We start from the raw sequence: 21,671 nt of genomic DNA on the forward strand, positions 1-21,671 counted from the left end.
GGGAACATTTTGTGCAAAGATGGGCACAAAAAAGGACAGAAATGGTATGGACCTAACAGAAGCAGACAATATAAAGAAGAGGTGGCAAGAATACACAGAAGAACTATACAAAAAAGATCTTCATGACCAGATAACCACGATGGTGTGATTACTCACCTAGAGCCAGACATCCTGGAATGTGAAGTCAAGTGGGCCTTAGAAAGCATCACTACAAACAAAACTAGAGGAGGTGATGGAATTCCAGTTGAGGATGCTCTGAACATGCTGCACTAAATATACCAACAAATTTGGAAAACTCAGCAGTGGCCACAAGACTGGAAAAGGTCAGTTTTCATTTTAATTCCAAAGAAAGGCAATGCCAAAGAGAGTTCAAACTATGACACAATTACACTCATCTCACACGCTAGCAAAGTAATGCTCAATATTCTCCAAGCCAGGCTTCAACAGTATGTGAACTGTGAACTTCCAGATGTTTAAGCTGGATTTAGAAAAGGCAGAGGAACCAGAGATCAAACTGCCAACATCCGCTGGATTATTGAAAAAGCAAGAGAATTAAAATATCTACTTCTGCTTTATTGATTATGCCAAAGCCTCCGACTGTGTGGATCACAAGAAACTGTGGAAAATTCTTCAAGAGACAAGAATACCAGACCACCTTACCTGCCTCCTGAAAAATCTGTATGTAGGTCAAGAAGCAACAGTTAGAACTGGACCTGGAACAACAGACTGGTTCCAAATTGGGAAAGGAGTAGGTTAAGGCTGTATACTGTCACCCTGCTTATTTACCTTACATGCAGATTATATCATGAGAAATGCCAAGCTGGATGAAGCATAAGCTGGAATCAAGATTGCCAGGAGAAATATCAATAACCTCAGATATGCAGATGATACCACCCTTATGGCAGAAAGTGAACAGAAACTAAAGAGCCTCCTGATGAAAGTGAAAGAGGAGACTGAAAAAGTCGGCTTAAAACTCAACATGCAGAAAACTAAGATCAAGGCATTCAGTCCCATCACTTCATGGCAAATAGATGGGGGAAAAAATGGAAACAGTGACAGACTTTATTTTGGGGAGCCCCAAAATCACTGCAGATGGTGACTGCAGCCATGAAATTAAAAGATAGTTGCTCCCTGGAAGAAAAGTTATGACCAACCTAAATAGCATCTTAAAAAGCAGAGACATTACTTTGCTGACAAAGATCCATCTAGTCAAAGCTATGGTTTTTTCTGTAGTCATGTATAGATGTGAGAGTTGGACTATAAAGAAAGCTGAGCACTGAAGAATTGATGCTTCTGAACTGCGGTGTTAAGAGAAGACTCTTGAGAGTCCCTTGGACTGCAAGGAGATCCAACCAGTCCATCCTAAATGAAATCAGTCCTGAATATTCATTGGAAGGACTGATGCTGAGGCTGAAACTCCAATACTTTGGCCACCTGATGTGAAGAACTGACTCATTTGTAAAGACCCTGATGCTGGGAAAGACTGAAGGTAGGAGAAGGGGACGACAGAGGATGAGATAGTTGGATGGCATCACTGACTCAATGGACATGAGTTTGAGTAAGCTCCAAGAGTTAGTGATGGACAGGGAAGGCTGGTGTGCTGCAGTCCATGGGGTAGCACAGAGTCAGACGAGAATGAGCGACTGAACTGAACTGAGTCGGTGATGCCATTCAATCATCTCATCCTCTGCTGCCCCCTTCTCCTTCTTGCCCTCAATCTCTCCCAGCATCAGGGCCTTTTCAAATCAGTCGGCTCTTAGCATCAAGTGTCCAAAATATTGGAGCTTCAGCTTCAGAAGCAGTCCTTTCAATGAATATTCAGGTTGATCTCCTTTAGGATTTACTGTATACCCTAAAAATACTAAATCAGTTTAACTTTACAAGTAAAGAAGAAAAATTAGAAGGAAGCGCCTTTGAAAAACAAGGTTAAAAAGAAATAAATAATTGTTGCTGTTACCTCACTACAGAAATTTATTCTTTTATAAATGTTTTAGGAACATACAACATTTTCAGGGGTTAGTTATTCCCCTAAGCACTGGCCTGTCCATCAAATATTATATTAACTCCTTTCTTTGTGGTATATCATCTGGTTTTGAAATACTTCCACAGTTGTTCTACTGTCTTGATTGAATTTGACCAACAAATGTATTTATCACTGAACACTTCCAGAGTTTTCCTTCAGCATTACACTGAGTCATGTGCATAATATGTCACTTTAAAATATAACTTAATACAGCCTCTTGCTTCCTCTGCAATGCCCCCTGGACATTCTTGCAATAAGTGTTTCCTTTAAAAGATGTTTTCACAGAATAAATATACTTAGGTATCCTATATTTTATTGATTGAAACCTGCTTGACAAGCATCACATTTGATCCGAAAACTTTAGTTTATGTCATAGTTTTATAAATAAGGAATATATATAAATATTAACACCATCAAATAAAAATTCACGTAACTTCAACTCATTATTTTGGATCATATTCATGTTATTCAAATCATGTAGTCACATAATTTTATAGCAGGAAGGAAATGTTAGCAACTCAATATACAAATGAAGAAACTGAGGCTGTAAACGGTTAAAGGATCTATGTAAAACAGAACTTCTTACAAAGATAACAAAAGACTGATACCAGTGACCAAGACTTAGGCCATTAGCTGCTACTCTACTAGAACCCAACAAGCAAGTAGCCGATGGTAATTCATAATGGATTGCCCTGATAATCTCGATATATCCATGGGTTCCTGTCTTAAGTACATGTTTATTATCACTCACCTAGAGTCAGACATCCTGGAATGTGAAGTCAAGTGGGCCTTAGAAAGCATCACTACAAACAAAGCTAGAGGAGGTGATGGAATTCTAGTTCAGTTATTTCAAATCCTAAAAGATGATGCTGTGAAAGTGTTGCACTCAATATGCCAGCAAATCTGGAAAACTCAGCAGTGGCCACAAGACTGGAAAAGGTTAGTTTGCATTCCAATCCTAAAGAAAGGCAATGCCAAAGAGTGTTCAAACTACGACACAATTGCACTCATCTCACACGCTAGTTCAATATTCCCCAAGCCAGGCTTCAACAGTACGTGAACTGTGAACTTCCAGATGTTTAAGCTGGATTTAGAAAAGGCAGAGGAACCAGAGATCAAACTGCCAACATCTGCTGGATCATTGAAAAAGCAAGAGAATTCCAGAAAAACATCTACTTCTGCTTTATTGATAATGCCAAAGCCTCCGACTGTGTGGATCACAAGAAACTGTGGAAAATTCTTCAAGAGACAAGAATACCAGACCACCTTACCTGCCTCCTGAAAAATCTGTATGTAGGTCAAGAAGCAACAGTTAGAACTGGACCTGGAACAACAGACTGGTTCCAAATTGGGAAAGGAGTAGGTTAAGGCTGTATACTGTCACCCTGCTTATTTACCTTACATGCAGATTATATCATGAGAAATGCCAGGCTGGATGAAGCACAAGCTGGAATCAACATTGCTGGGGGAAATATCAATAACCTCAGATACATAGATTACACCACCCTTACGGCAGAAAGTGAAGAAGAACCAAAGAGCCTATTGATGAAAGTGAAAGAGGAGACTGAAAAAGTTGGCTTAAAACTCAACATGCAGAAAACTAAGATCATGGCATCTGGTCCCATCACTTCATGGCAAATACATGGGGGAAAAAATGGAAACAGTGAGAGACTTTATTTTGGGGAGCCCCAAAATCACTGCAGATGGTGACTGCAGCCATGAAATTAAAAGATAGTTGCTCCCTGGAAGAAAAGTTATGACCAACCTAAACAGCATATTACAAAGCAGAGACACTACTTTACCAACAAAGGTCCATCTAGTCAAAGCTATGGTTTTTTCAGTGGTCATGTATGGATGTGACAGCTGGACTATAAAGAAAGCTGAGCACTGAAGAATTGATGCTTCTGAACTGCGGTGTTAAGAGAAGACTCTTGAGAGTCCCTTGGACTGCAAGGAGATCCAACCAGTCCATCCTAAATGAAATCAGTCCTGAATATTCATTGGAAGGACTGATGCTGAGGCTGAAACTCCAATACTTTGGCCACCTGATGTGAAGAACTGACTCATCTGAAAAGACCCTGATGCTAGGAAAGACTGAAGATGGGAGGAGAAGGGGACGACAGAGGATGAGATGGTTGGATGGCATCACCGACTCAATGGACATGAGTTTAAGTAGGCTCTGAGAGTTGGTGATGGACAGGGAAGCCTGCCATGCTGCAGTCCATGGGGTCACAAAGAGTCAGACATGACTGAGCGACTGAACTGAACTGAATGGAACACTTCTTGCTTTTTTCCTGCCCTCTACTGTACACAGAATCTGACATCCCTTGGTACAGCTTGATGTTCAGGACTCTCTAACTGACTTGCACCTAGCATGTCTGAATAGCAGTTTAAATATCCTAATCTAGGGATGTTATAGAATTCCTTTTTTAGTTGTCTTTTACAATATACAAAACCACATCAGCTAGAGGCTGGTGCCACTGTCATAAAAAGGGCTATGTCCCAAGTCATCTGTTTAAGCTGCTATGCAGCCATGTCAATACCTCGAAGAAAAGGGCCTTTGGAAATTCTTAATATTCTGAAGATAAATACAAATGTATGACACAGCTCTTTCTTTCTTGCTAAGAATTTTCTATCTTGTTAGTAGTTGTCTGCATCAAATAAGAAGTGACTGCTAAAAGATATACTTATTATAGCTATAAGCTTCCCTGTATTAGTAGGAAGAAACCCTTTTTATTTTTACTTTTTTTTTTTTGGCCATGCTATGTGGCTTGTGGGATCTTAGTTCCTCAACCAGGGATTGAACCTGGGCCATTGGCAGTGAAAGCAGAGAGTCCTAACAACTAGATCACCAAGAAATTCCTCTATTTTATTTTTTAAATGATCCCAATTTCTTGTCCTAAAAACCAAAAATAATGTATGAGATTAAACCCTATGGATGAATCCATGTCCTATAGCAGTAGAGGTTATGGAGTAATATGCCTTCATAATACCTTCTGCTATCTCTGTTGCTAACTATAACTCTTGCATATATAATTCCATTATACTTTTATAATTCAGGGTTTTGAAATGCTTTTGAACCATTAATATATTTTCCTGGTTAAAATTCTTTGAGATGTTCTTAACAAGAGTCTTAGATAATGAATTTGGGCAAACTCTGGAACAGTCTTTACAGTATTATCATTCTCATTAATTTTCAGAACTACCCACTGTGTTGAGATGATTGTCATGGGCCTAAGACTTCAATTTGGCTAAATATTTTTGCATACATTTCAACATATAAGTAACTACCAGATGTTTAAATGTTAAGTTCATATGGAAGAAATGGTTAAATGTATTTACTTTTATCTCATGATTTCTTTGTAACACTAATTCTTATTTTACTGTTCCCTTATGTATTTCACTATTTCCTCAATATTTTGGTCTACAATGGGCCAATAACTCTAAAATCCCTTCAAAGATAAAGCAATCCTTTAAAATATTTCAGAATTTAAACCATTTACACATGTATAATATTTAATATATGTAATGTCGCTAATTTTTTAAAAGAGAAACCTTATATAGTGATTCACCTATTACTTTAATAAAATATACAGACTTTATGTAAAGCACAGGATTATACTTTTTTTTAAACAGAGTTTTCCATTTATATTCTTATTTGGCTTTAGCAAACTGATATATGATTCTGCCCTGACCTGTCAGAAAAAAGATGGGTAGGAGGCTAAAGACAATATTACTTTTAAGAGAGTTACTGCAGTACACAGTTCTGTACTTTCATCCAGTTTATTCGTTTTTCTTTGCCTCTTTGGTTATCTCTGAAGACTGCTCCTGTTTCCATTGTTTCATCCTTTAGCATTCACATATCAGAGCAATAAGTATTTCATTACTGGTTTATCTGTCCAGAGGCTTGAGAAGCGGTAACAATTAACCCTCCCTTCACAGTGATTGATACAGGCTTTGCTTTCAATTTGTTCCACTACACAGATCATGAAATTCTGAATGCAATCATCCTCATTGACCTACACTTTCAAACACACGGCTACAATGAGACGAAAGTAATTATTAAAAGGAACACAGGACTACTGAGATCTGAAACAAAGTCTTTTAAAAATCTGTTAGGTGACCTTCTGGTAAAATTGGCAAATTCTGATGTTAACGAAAATGATAGCTTTGTGTCCCTGTCTGAAAATATTCAATGCAAGCTGATCAATGTATACTGTGGTGATTGTACTGACTGTAGTGTATACTTCGAAAATACAGAAAGCCATTTTAGAACTGTTACAAAGTAGATATAAACTGTCAACACTGTAGCTTCATCTGCCTAATTTTTTTTTTTTTTTAAGGAAACTAAACTTCCTGCTTTGTGTATAAAGGATCAACATTGACCAAAGCAAAGAATCAGGACTGGAAAAGCAATAGCTTTATTCTGTAAGAAGACTTGCATACCTGAATCCTACATCTTCCCTCTCCTCCTCCCTTTAGATGAAGATTCACAGTAAGAAATGAATACATTTTTCACAAAGTCTGAAAAATTGCTTCAAATAAATATTAATCTACTGCAATCGATATATATGAGGAATGGAGAGGGGCGAATGCGAGAGTGGTGACTACAGAACTATATTAAAACAAGGGTTGCAGTTAAAATCCGGGTGGAAAGCAAGGCAGCAGGCCTGAGGCTCTAATCACAGAACAGAGTGATGGAGATGAACCAATACTGCATGGATTAGCAATGAATTATTTTGAACCGTAATCATATGCCTGCACAGAAGAGAGGCAAAACTAGCCATTACTCATAAACTGATCTGCTGATTTCTTGAGAGAAGTGGGGGCAGGGGGATGAGAACAAATTCATATGCTAAACTAATTCAGAATAATGAAAACCTAAAGATGCAGTTACACTTCAAGTTACATTCTATTTTTAATATCTACCACATACTACATAATATGGGGTATTTACAGCAGAAACTATAAAGGGCTTGGTTTCGAATAGGATTAATCCAACCATTTCTTCTAAGATTAGGATGTGAGATATTTACTCCACTCCATTTTTTTCTTGTCCAATAAAACCATTTCTGAATACCTTTAATACACCCAAATATAAAACACTGAAGTATTTTGTTATAAAGAAGAAACAGTACTCAAGGAATTAACTTCCTTTGGATAATGGGGAAAAAAATCATACCAAATGAAGATTCGGTTGTTAGAACTAATTTTGTTAGGAAGAAAAAAAATCAAAACTGCTGGTAGCAAGAGATTCCTGAGATTCTTACGAACAGACTGTTTAAATGAAGAGCACTTTAATCAGTAGAGGAATCCTCACGTTTCTAATGTCTTGCTGTGCATTCTGCAGGTTATAGTAGCAGCTGGTAGAGGTCATATATCTTTTGTGAGCATCCCAAAAAGGCTCACTGCCAGACTGTTAAATTATGAATAAGCAATGAACAAAAGAATGCAGATACGGTGGTGACAAGATAATCCAAGCAAATTTATCTATGACAAATTTCACAGGATTAACAAATTACATTTACACAGAACAATAAAAATGTGCAAAAAAAAAAAATGATGAGCCTACTTTTCCTTAAACCATTAGGAAAACAAAAAGTCACAAATCCTCTGCATATATTTAAATTTAACTTGATCTAAAGTAAGACATTTATAATATGTTTAAGATATCTACCTTCCCATTTTAGGTAGATATACACAAACTTGGTATACTGGTTTATATTTCATTTATGTTACATTGTAAAGAATATATATATACACACACACAGAGATACATATATATATATATATATTACATATATGGCTTATATATAAATAATGAATACAAACAGTGAAATCAATAATAAATAAATGTCATCCCATCCATATATATGAATAGAATGGATATGTTTTTAAGACAGATTTTGAGAAATTATTTGTGTAGGGAAAAATGCTTCCTCAATTAGTACAATACATATAAGCTACCAAAATATCCTTATTCACTGATGTCTCCATTTTCGAGGATTAGAGATAGAGGTTCTGAAAACAGTTTCAATCATTCCACTTGCTCCTACCAAAACACTGCAGTCTTTCTGAGTAAAGTGCTTCTGCACGAAGTTCTTAGAACTAGTGCCCTTTTCTGCAGTGTTACAATAGCAGAAAAGAAAATTCACTGTTGGTGGAGGGGACTGATTTCAGCTATATTCATTAAAGATGACCCTTAATCCAATATTAAACTTTTTTTTATAATAAAATTATTTGTATTAATCTTATAAATGAGAAAAGCCCCAGTCTATCAGATAATAAGATATTACTGAAATGACCTGTGAATCCATAAAGTGTTCTTAAAATGCTATGTGGCACTACTTTCCAAAATATGTGATAAATATTTAAGTTTTAATGTTATAGACAACCTCGGTACCAGAGTCAGAGCCCTTTAATACTGCACTGGCATACTGATGATATTAAAATAATGTTGTTCAGTCACTAAGTTGTGGCTGACTCTCTGTGATCCCAAGGACTGCAGCACACCAGGCTTTCCTGTCCTTCACTATCTCCAAGAGTTTGCTCAAATTCATGTTCATTGAGTTGGTGATATAATTTATTTTAAGATGACCTGAATGCTGTTTTAAATTTTGTAGCCTATTTTTCACTTATACTTCCTACTGACTATTGCTTTTAATCTTCAATATTTTAGCAGAACATTCCTCTAAATGAGCCCTTTGCAAGATCTCACAAGTCAACCTATCCTTTATGTAAACAAGAAATTTTAAGGTGAAAGTGAATGTTTAAGTTACACAAGTAAAATACTCAGCTCTTTCAACCACAAATACTCAAGCACTGCTTATCTAGTCCTTTCAAGCCCTGAAATTCCTACATTTTATCCTTTTTTTGAAGAAGTTATTTGGTTGACAATATTGCATCTAAAAACAGGAAGATAAATGTGGTATGCTTGTCTACTACCTCAAATGCAGCCTATGTTCTATGAGGAGCAGTGATTAAAGTCAGATGTTACAAAGTTTCATAATCTTCAGTCACTAAGTTGTGTCCAATTCTTTTGTGATCCCATGGCCTGTAGCCCACCAGGATCCTCTGTCCATGGGATTTCTCAGGCGAGAATCCTGGAGTTTGTTGCCATTTCCTTCTCCAGGGGCTATTCCTGACCAAGGGATTGAACACACGTCTCCTGCATTGGTGGGCAGATTCTTTACCACTGAGCCGCTAGGGAAGCCTTTTCCAAAAGTATAGCTTTTATCAAAGATAACCTTTGCCAAAGAAATGTTACATACCAGACCAACCCCTGTAACCCCCCCCACCACCCCACAGCAGAGAAAATAAAATGCTACCAAGACTTTCCTTTCTTGAGTGTCACAAGTGTGTGAGCATCCAGAAAGAAGACTCGGAGAACTAAATGATAACTTATCACTTATGTATTTATTCTGATCCATTTTTAACATGTTTTTAATTAAATGAGTTAATTAATATATGTAAAGCCCTTAGAACAGTACCTGGTACACAGTACTATATAAATGCTTGCTGTCATTATTTTAATGCCAGGTAATTTGGCAACAGGCCAACTTCCACAAACCCTTATACATCTCCAAAGAATATACAGAAACACAGGCAGTAACGTGTATTATGCTTTATCCATTCAGTGGCAAAACCTATCCCAAAATAAAAGTCTTGGCTGTAGTCTTTAGATTAAACTGTGACAACTCTGAGGCAAGAATAACAGGAGTGGAAAAGGTCCATGAATACTTCACAGTCTAAGACCAAAGAGGCCCATGTACATGGCAAACTGATTCTTCAGAAATTATTCAGGGAAAAGTCTGCCTTGAAATGTAGATAGCTGTGGAAGGAAGGAAGGAAGTGAAAGTTGCTCAGTCGTGTCCAAATTTTTGCGACCCCATGGAATTCTCCAGGCCAGAATATTGGAGTGGGTAGCCTTTCCCTTCTCCAGGGGATCTTCCCAACCCAGGGATCGAACCCAGGTTTCCCACATTGCAGGCGGACTTTTTACCAGCTGAGTCAAAAGGGAAGCCCAAATAGCTGTGAAGCTTGCCCACAAAACTACCAGAATGTTAATGGGTAGAGTTAGAATAATTCATTGATTCTTTCTCTCACTTTATAAACACCATATTTCTGAACTTCTCCAAACATCTGATGAAGAACCAAGAGGCAGAGATCTAATTCACTACTCAGCACACACAGTCTTTCTGCCATAAGAGCTCTCTGGTGTGGGCTCAGAAATCCCTGACTCTAGAAAATTTGAAAAATGCAGGGCCCATCCACACTGCAGTTAAGGTACTACATTTCTACAGAGACAAACCTGATTTCAATCTCTACCACCTTCTTTGGGAACAATATGCCTCTGTTTTCTCATCCATAAATGGGGATATTAGCACTTCCCTTACAAGGCAGTGGGGAAGTCAATGAGAAAATTACTAGGAAATATTTAATATTTGTTTCAAAGGGCTTTGAAACAAGTAATGTCCAATAAATTTTTATTATCATATGTGATCATTTTCATTTTAAAATCCCAAAGATCTTTTACATTCTTTTGCTATTAATTCATTTACATTATATAACATCTTTTCTTTCTTTCCCCCAAGAACCTCTAATTATTTTACAGTCTTTAGTTACAGTATTTTACAAGCAGAATACCTGTCCTCCCAGAACACTAAGCTAACAGAAGTCAAAGGAGATAAGGAGCCTTCTTTACAGGCCCATGAATTCTCTACTTTCTACTCTTCCAGAAAAGCGTGTTTTCTGGCCCTTGATAATATTCCGCATATCCAATATATGGACAAGTCTATAACTAATGCAACTGTTCTTACAGGGAGTATTATTCACTACTATCTCTGGCACAAGTCAGGACGGTCCATTGCAGAGGTTCAATAAATAAAGCCGAATGAACAAACCAATCAATAATTATAGTCGAGGCCCATGAACAGTTTGGACAATGGCAATGTGCGATTTTCATCTTGCCTCTTAAGATTTTGTACACGAGACCACAAGTATGTCAATTAATTCACCAAAACATTATGCTTCAGACATGTATACAGACAGCTTCAAGTGCTGTTTAATCTTGTCACTGCCCTAGTAATTTCAGCTACAGCAGCAGTCACTTTCCTCTTACTAAGCCATGCCCTACTTATGCACTACATTTTCACTAATATCACTACAAACTATTCTACGTAAGGTTTTATCAAACTTATTAGTGCCAACATCCTATTGACACTAATGGGGCCCAGCACAGTAAAAATACCATTCAGTTACAGTTGGTTTATTACACTGCCCAATGTGGGGGGGGGGGGGGGGAGTAAGAATGAAAACAGGCACTATTTACTATAAAAACACTAATATCATTAAATGCAAAGCAAACATAACTGAATTTTCCCATAAATTTGGGAAGTTCTTAGCTAGTCATAGTACAGATTTCAATATTTAAAGTTTTACATATTCCATTGTGTACAACTTTAGAAGCATTTACATTAAATTAATATTTAATCACGTGAACAACTAAAAATGTTAACAGCCTAATCCTTCCACTAGGTATCAGCCTTATCCATTGTATGCAATTAGGAAGTGTTGATAAAACACTTGAAATTAAATTCTAAGCCAACAGCTGTGCAGAATTTTTTTAAAAGTTAATTCAAGAGACGAATGCTCTAATACAGAAAAAGTAGCCGTGTGAACATAACAGGGGAGGGCCTAGTTCTGCTCTCACGTGTGTTTAATTTTCTTTAAATCTAGTGAGTGGCATTCTGCATAAGAAAGGGGATCACTGGAATTGCAGGAAAAATAAGAAAACAAAAATAGACTACCTAAGGGTCATTATTAATAGTAAAGCATTTAAGGAAATTTATTAGAGAAAAACATTATCAGAGGTGATTTAGATATCTCCGTTACATAGCCCCTGCAAATACCCTACAAAATATAAAGCTCAAAAGCTTAAAAAATAACTAGATAAAAGTTACACTGCCTAAATTCTCCCACTGCAAAAAAAAAAAAAAAGTACAACTTTACAAAAGCATATACAGTACAGAAACTCCCTGTTATAGAAAACCTCACCACAGAGCAGGGGACCCTGGACATCAGATTCTGTTTCAAACAGATGCAATTTTAACATGCCAGTGGATCCCAAACTAAGATCTGGGCCAGAGCAAAAGAGTGGAGAGGTTTATGGAAATTCTGGCATTCCCATAAAACAGATCTATTGTAGGTAGGAGCAACGACTGTACAGAAGAATTTCGGGGAAAATTCAAACTTCATACTGCCAAAAATACCAGGCTGTTCCAATTTGTACATCAAATTTAAATTGCAATATAATTCTTACCAACTCATTGCTGAACAAGATATTAATTTCCCACAACTTTCAGTCAAATATAAAAGTCGTATTCTAAAGAATATTTTTAAAGACCACAGGGACTAAAACTTTACTCATAATACCACTAGGTGCTTAAACAAAAAAAGAAAATACCTCATGTAACTTTTTTTTTTTTTAACCAAAAGCATCCAATAATGTTGGATTCGAGTTTGCTCATAACAAATCAAATCTAGTAACAGGCACATTATAGATTTGAAGTAGCTATGTGTCTTTCAATTTATAAATCAGAAATTGGAAATAGGAAAGGATGCTGTAATGTGGGAGGGTCCTACATAATAAAGGTCTTTATAACTCCTGGCTCCTGAGCTATACAATCTAATATCCTCTCCGGTGGTTCTGTGATATGCCCATGCATTACAGTTCTTGTTGACAGTCTGTTGCCTTGGAAATATTTCATTATTTCAGTTTTTCCATTTGTAGACCCTTGGCCTTGTGATATGAAGGCCATCCTATTTCATATTTTCGATTATCATTTAAGCAATCTTGTGGAGCTATTTATATATAAGCAAGTGTTAGACAACGTATATCATCATTTATCACTCTGTGTTTAAGCTTACACTGTAGAAAGAAATGCCTCCAAAAAAGTCTCCACCACCACCTTTACTTTTTAAACCAAAAGCCTGTGCTACTGGAATATGCTTTGCAAACCAGCATGGGCGTATCACATGCTTGACACTTCTAATTTTCTTGGTTTTACATCCACATAGTGGAAAAACTCTGTGGTAGTAATATATAATTTGCAGCCTACTGGAGGGTTTTTTTTTGTTTGTTTGTTTGTTTGTTTTTGTTTTTAATCAAATGAGTCTTAATACATAAGGTTTTCAACTTGTTCTTTCAGGCTCCAAAGACACTTTCTGTGTGTATGAGTCAGAGGAATTTAAGGAATACTAAATAATAACATAAGACATTATCAAGAAAAAACTTCTTTCCCCAAAATTTACTCTGTAAACATTATTAGGAGGAAATGACTTTTGTACAGTATTATTAAACTCAGGTCAGATAAGTCATAACTAAACAACAAGACAATTCAAAAGATGTGTTTTTTTCCTCTACAAGTTTCGATACTGGTATATGTGAAAAACAACATTAGAGATAGTGTCCATAAAAGCCTTTAAGAAATCAATGATTTGGAAACCATGTTTTGAGTAAATGGGAGGAGATCACTTAAAGCATGTCCACAGAAAACCATCTTTTGTATACATATTTCTGTTCAACCGTTAGAGAGAAATCACGCTACTAACCAACAAGTTCCAGGCACAAAGTGCACATAAAGGTGAAATGACTACTTAGTTGAGCAAGTAACTATGAAAAACACCCCCTCCTGAACCAACCATCTGATTTCCCATTTCTCATTACAAAACCAAATCAAGGAACATGTGTAATGTTTACACTTAAAGTGTTAAGAGTACTTAAAACCCTAATAACAAAGTGAACCCTCGGGGCATAAAACAACTGTTTGGATAACGGGCCAAGTTTGTGGTTATTACTGTTTGAAACATTTAGTTCATAACTCCTTTCTTCCCTCCCTCTGTATCGCTCCTCCTGCCCCTACCTCCTTAGTACTTCTCCCTCTCCCTACAGGTTAAACCTTCTCAGATCCAACCTTTAAAATGACAGCATCCGAGCTGAACAAGAAGATGCTATTAAAGGGCATTAAATTAAATACAGTATATCCTCCTACAACTTCAATCAGAATTTCAGGCCAAGTGTTATTTAGTTCAGCTCTCAAGTGGAGCAGAATAACAAATCGCGCACTTTGATTTACCTTCTTCGAATGCCAAATGGAGACAGGTGATAAAGAACGCGCTCATGCACAGGCTATGAAGTTTCCTCTAGAAATTAATTCTATCTTCAAGATTCCTATCTCAGAGAAATTCCCAAAATGGCACACAAATAGGCCTCTGCTGGAGAGATTACTGGGGCCATCCCAGTAAATACATTTACTACCAGAGAACTGGGGAAGAAGGAGGCAAAGAAAAAGGAAAGAAGGGAGGAAATCAATTATAAACTTTTGACTTTGAAAAGTATTCATCACCATGTTAAATACGAAATAATTATTAAAAGCTTTGCACAAATGCTCTGAAAAGTAATTTTTCTACCTACAAAAGTAAAGTACTTAATATGTGAATTCTCATAAAACACTTAAGACTAAATGTTCGTTTTAGCTTTATGAGTTGTCAGGTAGTTAATGCTAACCATCTTTAACATCTTTAAAAGCTGAGCTGTGTATGATTTACTCCCAGGTACATGATTTATATAAGAAATTAGCTAGAGTTTAGAATGAGTCACTTAAGTATCTACTTGAAATTATTTCCTTAATCCTGACAATTCTGCGGTCCCTACTGAATAAAGGAACCAGGCAATGGTGCAAGTGAAGCTCTTTAAGGGAATAGCTTGTTTAAATATCTCCTTAACAACTCGATGGAAACTACAGGTTAAATGCTATGTTGTATCAAAAATAAAACTGTCCATGTCAAAACAATTAAATCTGGCTACTATGGACTTCTCTCATCTTTTCAAGTTCACTTAAGCCTGTGAGGAAAGTAAACATCGCTGGTTGGGGGCCGGGGGCAGGGGGTGGACACATCTAACCGCATTTGTTTTCCTCAGGAATCAATGGGTAACATTTCATACTTCCTACTGAGCGTTTCCTCTTCTGAGACAGAGAGAGATATTCACTTTGCTCAAACCAATATGCTATATGCAATTAATGTCATTAACGCTGCCAATTAATAGCAAATAGGAGTCCAAACAAAGTAGGCTGGGTGGACAGCAGGAGGGAAAAACCACGTGGGGTGGAGGGGTGCTTAGTTACTCTGAAATCTAACAATGCCATTCACGTAGGACAGTTAAGGAAATTGTGAAGACAAACTCCCTTTCCCTTTTGGCTTCGGTGTAACTAACTTCAAACAGACATGCTCGGCTGAGCTCCCTGCCTGGATATGCAATTCTCCCCAGGAACTTTTTAAAACACAGATCCCCAAACAGTAACTAACGGGACAGAGATGCTCCAACTGTTGGCACATTTTGGGTCTCGCTGTGGGCTGGCTCATGGGGACGGAAGGGTTTTCTTCTTTTTTTCCTCGGGGGTGAGGGGGTCGGGGGGGGGGGCGGTGAGTGGATGAAGAGAGTGAATAGGAGGGCAGTGGAGGAGAACAGAGGGCAAAAGCAGGAGAGCCGCAAGTGGACGAGGCTGGGGGCGGCAGCCCGGGCGGCGGGGAGGCGGCCGCGCGCCTCTCTCCGCCCGGCCCGGCCTAGCGGCTCCGCGCGGAGACGAGCCCCTCCGCGACACCGTCCGGGCCTGGCGCGAGCTCCGCGCTCCCCGCCCCCGGCCTCCTCCTCCTCCTCCTCCCCGCTCGCAGCCTGCCCTCCCCCTCCCCAGCCTCATTCCTTCCTAGAGAGCAGCTGCCAAGGGACCTGCGGCGGCCCCGGGGATCCCCCGGCCCCCCACCCGCTCCGCGGCTCCCCGCCACACAGCAGCCCCTTCGCTTTGGTTTCTCTTTTTCTTTTTTCTTTCTTTTTTCTGCTTTTTCTCTCTTTTTTTTTTCTCTTTTCTTTCTTTTTTTTTTTTTTTCTCTGTCAACGAGTCACTCCATTCGCCGAGCCGAGGAGGTGCGACCGCTCGGAGAGCCTGGCGCCGCCGCCGCCGCCGCCGCCGGAGAGCCCGCTCGCTGCCGCAGCCGCCGCGGGCGGACAATGCGCGCGGGGACCGCGGAGCCGCCGGCCCGCAGCCCCGGCTCCCGCGGGCTCGCGGCCCAGGAGGCGGGCTGCGGAGCGGGGCCCGCCACCTCGGCGGCGGCGGCGGCGGCGGAGGGAGCGGCGGGAGCAACCGCCCCGGCGGCAGGTTCAATAAACAGAAAAGTGTTACCGTTCTCGCCTGGAAGGATCCTGCTGAAAGCTGGGCTTGGTGGGCGCCATCTTCCTGCTATTTTTTTTCCTCTCTTACTTTTTGCCTCTCTCCCCACTCCCGGGGCGGGGGGCGTGGGGAGGGCGGGGGGTGTGCGTGTGCGTGGGGTGGCGGGAGTGAGTGCGGGCGTGCGCTGCGCTCAGCGGCGGCCGGGCGGGCGGTGGCCGTGGCCGTGGCCGTGGCGGCGGCGGCGGCGGCGGCGGCGGCGGCGGCCGTGCTGCTGAGGCGGGGAGGCTACGGAAAAGTAGAGGGGCCGGAGCCTCGCCGGCAGCCGGCCGTCCCCTCGCGCCGCCGGTGCCTCTCGCCGCAGGTCGCCGCCTCCTCCGCCGCCTGCGCCTTCTCCTCCCCCTGCTCTCCGGGCGCCGCCGCCGCCGTCCATGCGTCGCAGAGCCCCCGCGGCCCGGGCCGCTCCGGCTCCCGAGACATGCCCGGCGCGGAGACAGGAGACCGGCGGCGGCGGCGGAGGAGGAGGAGGGGGAGGCGGCGGCGGGGGGTGGAGGGGGAGGCGGCCGCGCGGCCCCGCGGGCAGCCCGGCCCAGGGCCCCGCCGCCGCCGCCGCCTGAGGGATCTCGCCCTCGCGCGCCGCCACACCCCCCGCCGTCACCCCCGCCGCCGCCGCCCCGAGCCGGCCGGGTGGCAGGTGGGGCACACACCCTCCCGGCGGGGGGCGGTGGGGGGCGCTAGGCCGGGAGGGGCGGGGAGCGGGGGAGGAAGCGCAGGGGTTCCCAGCTTGACCGCTGTGAAAGTATTTCTGGGCATTTTCCAGCTGCTTTGCTCCAGAGCGCTCTCTCGCACGCAGACACACACCCCCCCTTCTCGCGCTCTCTCTCTCTCCCTCTCTCCGTGTCTCTCTCTCTCTCCTCTCTCTCTCTCTCTCGTTGGGGGACTGGGAAGCTCGGCTGCCAGCGCAACAACGCCACTCAGTTGCAGTTTCGAACACTTCCCTTCTCTGGAGTATCGCGGCCAGGAGGAAAGAAACAAGAGAAAGAGGAACTGGGAGGCCCACGGCAGCGGGCAGGGCAGCCCCGCGTCCCGGGCGCGCGTTCGGGGACAAGTGGGTGGGGGTGTGCGGGCGGAGCGGCCCGGAGAGCCCCTCTGGGCGGGCGGAGCGGCGGCGCGGGCTACCTTGTGGCTCGGGCGCTTTCAGCAGCATTTCCAAGCCCGAAGCAATCTGCATTATTCACGCACACATCAAGTCTGAAGACCCCGGGGTTCACAAGTGAATCCCCAGGAGTTTAAACGCAGTTAGATAAAACGCTTCTCCCGACTGGGCATCTGGGACCAGACCGGACTTCGGGCCCTCTGGGATCCAGCCCAGCCGCCTCCTTATTTTACAGCTCAGAGAGGCCTAGAGAAAGGGCCACTCGGTGCAGGGTCAGTGCTGGAGTCCTATTGCCTAGGTAGCCCCTGGTCAGAGATTTTTCTCCACTAAACCGCTCTGCCGGGTGTGGCAGCTTTTTAGGCAGACACTTGGATCAATAATGTGTCACCCAGGAAAGTAGAAAGGACTCCCAAAGCATTTCTACTTTGAATAAGTGAGAGCCAGACGGAAAACATCAGTTCTAAGAGAAGCTTTGCATTTTACTTTAAACTTAAGAAAAAACAGACCTTCAAAGAGGTCCCCTTCAGTTCTACCATTTCAGTACAGTGGGGCTGAGAGTCAGAAACTTGGAAAACCTAAGTGTTTTTCGTGGCAGACGTGTTTAATCTGCATGATGATGTTTGAGTTCTCTTTGGAGTACACTCTACAGGTAGGAGAAGATGAGAGTGATTGACAAATGAAGTGGAGAGTGTTAAGTACAAAATATACATGGGCTGGAAGACAGAGGGAAAAGTTGCCTGCTTGGAAGTTCTGGCTGCAAGACAGTCAGCTTAGGGCGTTTCTACCAAAAGATGACGAATGAGAGAAGCTTGTATTCTCCCAACAGGCGACTCTTTGCTTGAAAACCCCCTTATGCCTGCCACTTCCTCATCAAACTCTCTGAAAGAAGTTAATGCCTTTTTTTTTTTTTTTTTGGTAAAATGATGTTACCATTTACTATAACAGACATATCCAGGTCTTGAGGTGGAAACTAAAGTCTGCCCTTCACAGCTCCTACTGCCTAACAAGTAAGTGGCCCACATTGCCAATAAAATTGCAGAGGATAGGGGACTTGTGACTAAGACCATGCCAATAACCTTCTAGCCCCCCCTCCCCATGACTCACTCCCCTGTCCCCAAATTAACTAAAATTAAAGGTAGTAACAGGTGTCGTCATATCTGAATAGTGAAATGGAGAGCTACATTTTTCACAGCTAGCACCTTCTCTTCTGTCAACATGAGAGAACATAAAAAAGAGAAGGGAACACGACACCCCAAAGGCTAAAGTTTAGAGTTGATTCTTTTTAAAGCTTTAATTTTTAGAAATGCAGTGGAATTCAGAGACTTGATAAAGTGGCCCCAATTCAAAGATGAAGGTGGAAGCATTGCAACACTTTCAGGGTCAGAGGGGGGGACCATGGAGTGTTTTCCTTGGGTGCTCCTGACTGGCAGGGCAATTGGCCCTGGGAAGATCTTCGTGGTGACAGACACCAACACTAAGAGAATAAACATAAAAGCTGGAAATTCATGACCACTTCTTATGCCCAGTTCATATCTTAAGGGTTACTTGAAGTTGCCCAGAGTTCCCTGAAATCGTCCAAAGGCCTTCTGAAATTTCTGACCCTTGACTCCCTACTTCAGAGACCACACTATTGTGACCACTGCCTGCACTTCCTAGTTAAAGTGACCGATGGATTCTGTTGTCATTTAAATGTTTTATGAGTGACAAAAAAAAAAAAAAAGCTATACCTGAATCATGAGAAGGAAAAATCTAATTCTTTCCTGGCCCTTTATGTTTGAAAAATTCCCAGATCTTTTGTATTAAAGGTTCTTGCAATCACTGAACTAAAACAAGACTAAAATAATTTAAATAAAAAATCTCTTTGACAAGGAATAGCCTCTTTTTGACTTATTTTTAAGACTCTCTTTTTAAAACTTCTGACAATACTCAGAGCATATAATGAAGTCCGCTACAGAATATATGCAATACAGGGCATCAACTTGGAAAACATTCAGTGTGTTATGCAAAACCTGCTCTGGTCGCTGAGCCATTGGTTAGAAGGCACAAAATATGGCAGTGATAGATTATCTTAACCTTTTCAGTTTAAACACTGTTGGTTCAAATCAAAGGTTCTCAAATCAATGAAGTTTGAAATACAAGGTAAAAATAGGAGCTCTTATTTGAATTATGCATTGTGTATATTTTAAGTTAAATGCCATTGGCAAATCTCTCAGATGTTTAATCGTGTGCAATCTGGGAAACACAAATATTTAATTTCACACTTTCATGTGTTCTTTTTTTTTTTTCTCTCATCTCTTATAAAACTGAATCCCACAAATGGGAAGCTTACCTTTCATACTACATTGTTAGTTTTTCTCAGCACATTTTTGTGGATTACATTTTTGATAAAATCTTGAAACATCGCAAGTTGTCCTTAAGGAAAAACTTCAGGGTTCTAGGGCTGTTGGTGGTGCTGGTGGTAATATTTTCCCCCTTTCTTTCCTAATTGAATCAAATGACGTTTACTATTTCAATGTCACACCCATAATTTTTTTTTAATCTAAAAATGTTTAAAAGAAATGCAAACAAGAAATACTTGAAAACTTTCTTCTCACAACCTAACCTAACTTTGTAAAATTTGCTTCCTAACTTGTATCTCTGAATCTTATCATTTGCATTATAATACGTTTAAAATGAATACTTAACAGCGCCAAGGAGACTCGGATTTCTGCTCTATTTCCCTGTAGTAACAGGTGACAAGATAACACTATTATGTAGAATTGCAAGTCTACAGCTTCTCCTGAAAACCTTTCCCATTCTGTTTGGAAACAAATGATCAATCAGCCTCAGGTGATCAACTGCCCCCCTGGCTGCCCGTCAGCTCGGGTCCGCACCGGGCAGAGGCACTGAGAAAATTCCGCTGAAGGGGATGGGGATCCCAAAACTTTGCAAAAGCACCTTGTGCCGAGTCTCAGACTTCGCTGTAACTCCGTGGCTACGCGGGGCTGAGCCTCTGGATTTGGGGCCATGCAGAACGCACAGGGTGATTCGACTTCGCCGGTACACTGGAGTGCCTTTCAGTCTGAATTGTGAATGATTATTTTTCTCTGTCTTATCTATAGAACGAGGGGCAAGCAAAGTGAGCCCTGGCGATGTGCATGTGTGTTGTAACGCCTAAAACAAGAGGCAAAGTGAGTCCCACCCCAGCACCCCGGAGCGGGGGACACTATCCCAGCCCAGGCGGGACTACTCACCGCTGCTGGTAGGAGGTGATGCCCTGGACGTTCTGCGGGGTGCCGTTGGCCGCGGCGCCGGCCCTCCCCATGCCCGCGCCGGCCGGCACCCCCGCGGCCGCCCCGCCGGCCGCCGCGGCCGTCACCTGCACGCTGAAATCCGGAAATATTCGGATCATCGCCGCGGCTTCGGCCCCCGGGCGCGGCGGCTCTGGGCTCGGGCTGGCGGGGGCTCGGGCTGGGGCTCGGGCGGCGGCGGCAGCAGCAGCGCGAGCAGCGGCGGCGGCAGCAGCGGAGCCAGGCACCAGCCTGCAATCCCATTAGTGAGCCGCGGCCACTGTGCGCGGCGGAGAGGCGCTTTGATGTGCGCGCAGCGGGCTGGGGGGGTGCCGCAAGCGCGAGGAGGAGGTGCGGTGGGGGGGGGGGGCGTGCGAGGGACTTGCAAACAGCAAAACGTGTCAGGGTGGGGCCTTTTTTCCCTTTTGGGGGGCGGTGGTGCTCCCCCCTCTTTACAGGATGTTGCTCTCACTGGCTGCTCCGGCTGCGCCGCGCGAGCCCAGCTGAGGGAAGAAGGGGAGGGGGTGGCGGAGGAAGGATGCACCGGGAGGCTTGGAGAGGACTTGGCCGGTGCAAGGGAATGACGGGCTGCGAGCGGAGGGTGCCTTTCTTTCCCGCCCCCTCAACACACACAGACGCACACACATACACACACACACACACACACATACACACACCGCGCACTTCCGACCCAAAGTGTAAGACGAGCGCGCGCTCTCCCCCTCTTTTCTCTAGAGAAATAACCACCATGCAGGCAGGCTCGCGCCTCCCGCGGCTTCCAGTAACCTGGACTCCAGCCCGCGTGTGCAGGAATGGGGGCGCAGATTCTCCCCTCCCGGACAGGACCCCTCACTCTACCGGTCTTCTGTACGCTAGGCAGCGCGAGGGTTGCCAACTGCAAGTTGGACTACTGGAGAACTTGATGCTTATCGAGGAGGGATGGTGTGCAAAGGAGGAGGGGGGGGCGCTTTTGTGCAACGGAGAGTTTGTTCAACCCT

The 21,671-nt window shown here is 42.4% G+C and overlaps 1 protein-coding gene across 15 annotated transcripts in view; it reads right to left on the bottom strand.

Annotated features, from left to right (window-relative positions):
* Window positions 1-20,948, bottom strand: part of NPAS3 (neuronal PAS domain protein 3) — a 920,744-nt gene extending 899,796 nt beyond the window's left edge. For 7 of the 15 annotated variants that reach the window (XM_043489743.1, XM_043489745.1, XM_043489742.1 and 4 more), the window contains exon 1: window positions 20,638-20,948. In XM_043489743.1, the coding sequence (XP_043345678.1) occupies window positions 20,638-20,795 (158 nt within the window). In that variant the 5' untranslated portion in view covers window positions 20,796-20,948. Of the gene's footprint in view, window positions 1-16,263; window positions 16,755-20,637 lie in introns of those variants that run through there. The other 8 variants (XM_043489753.1, XM_043489754.1, XM_043489752.1 and 5 more) reach the window with 2 other exon arrangements.
* Window positions 20,949-21,671: the final 723 nt, after the last annotated feature.

The sequence above is a fragment of the Cervus canadensis genome, chromosome 17 (genome assembly GCF_019320065.1).
Source record: "Cervus canadensis isolate Bull #8, Minnesota chromosome 17, ASM1932006v1, whole genome shotgun sequence".
Classification (NCBI taxonomy): Eukaryota; Metazoa; Chordata; class Mammalia; order Artiodactyla; family Cervidae; genus Cervus; species Cervus canadensis.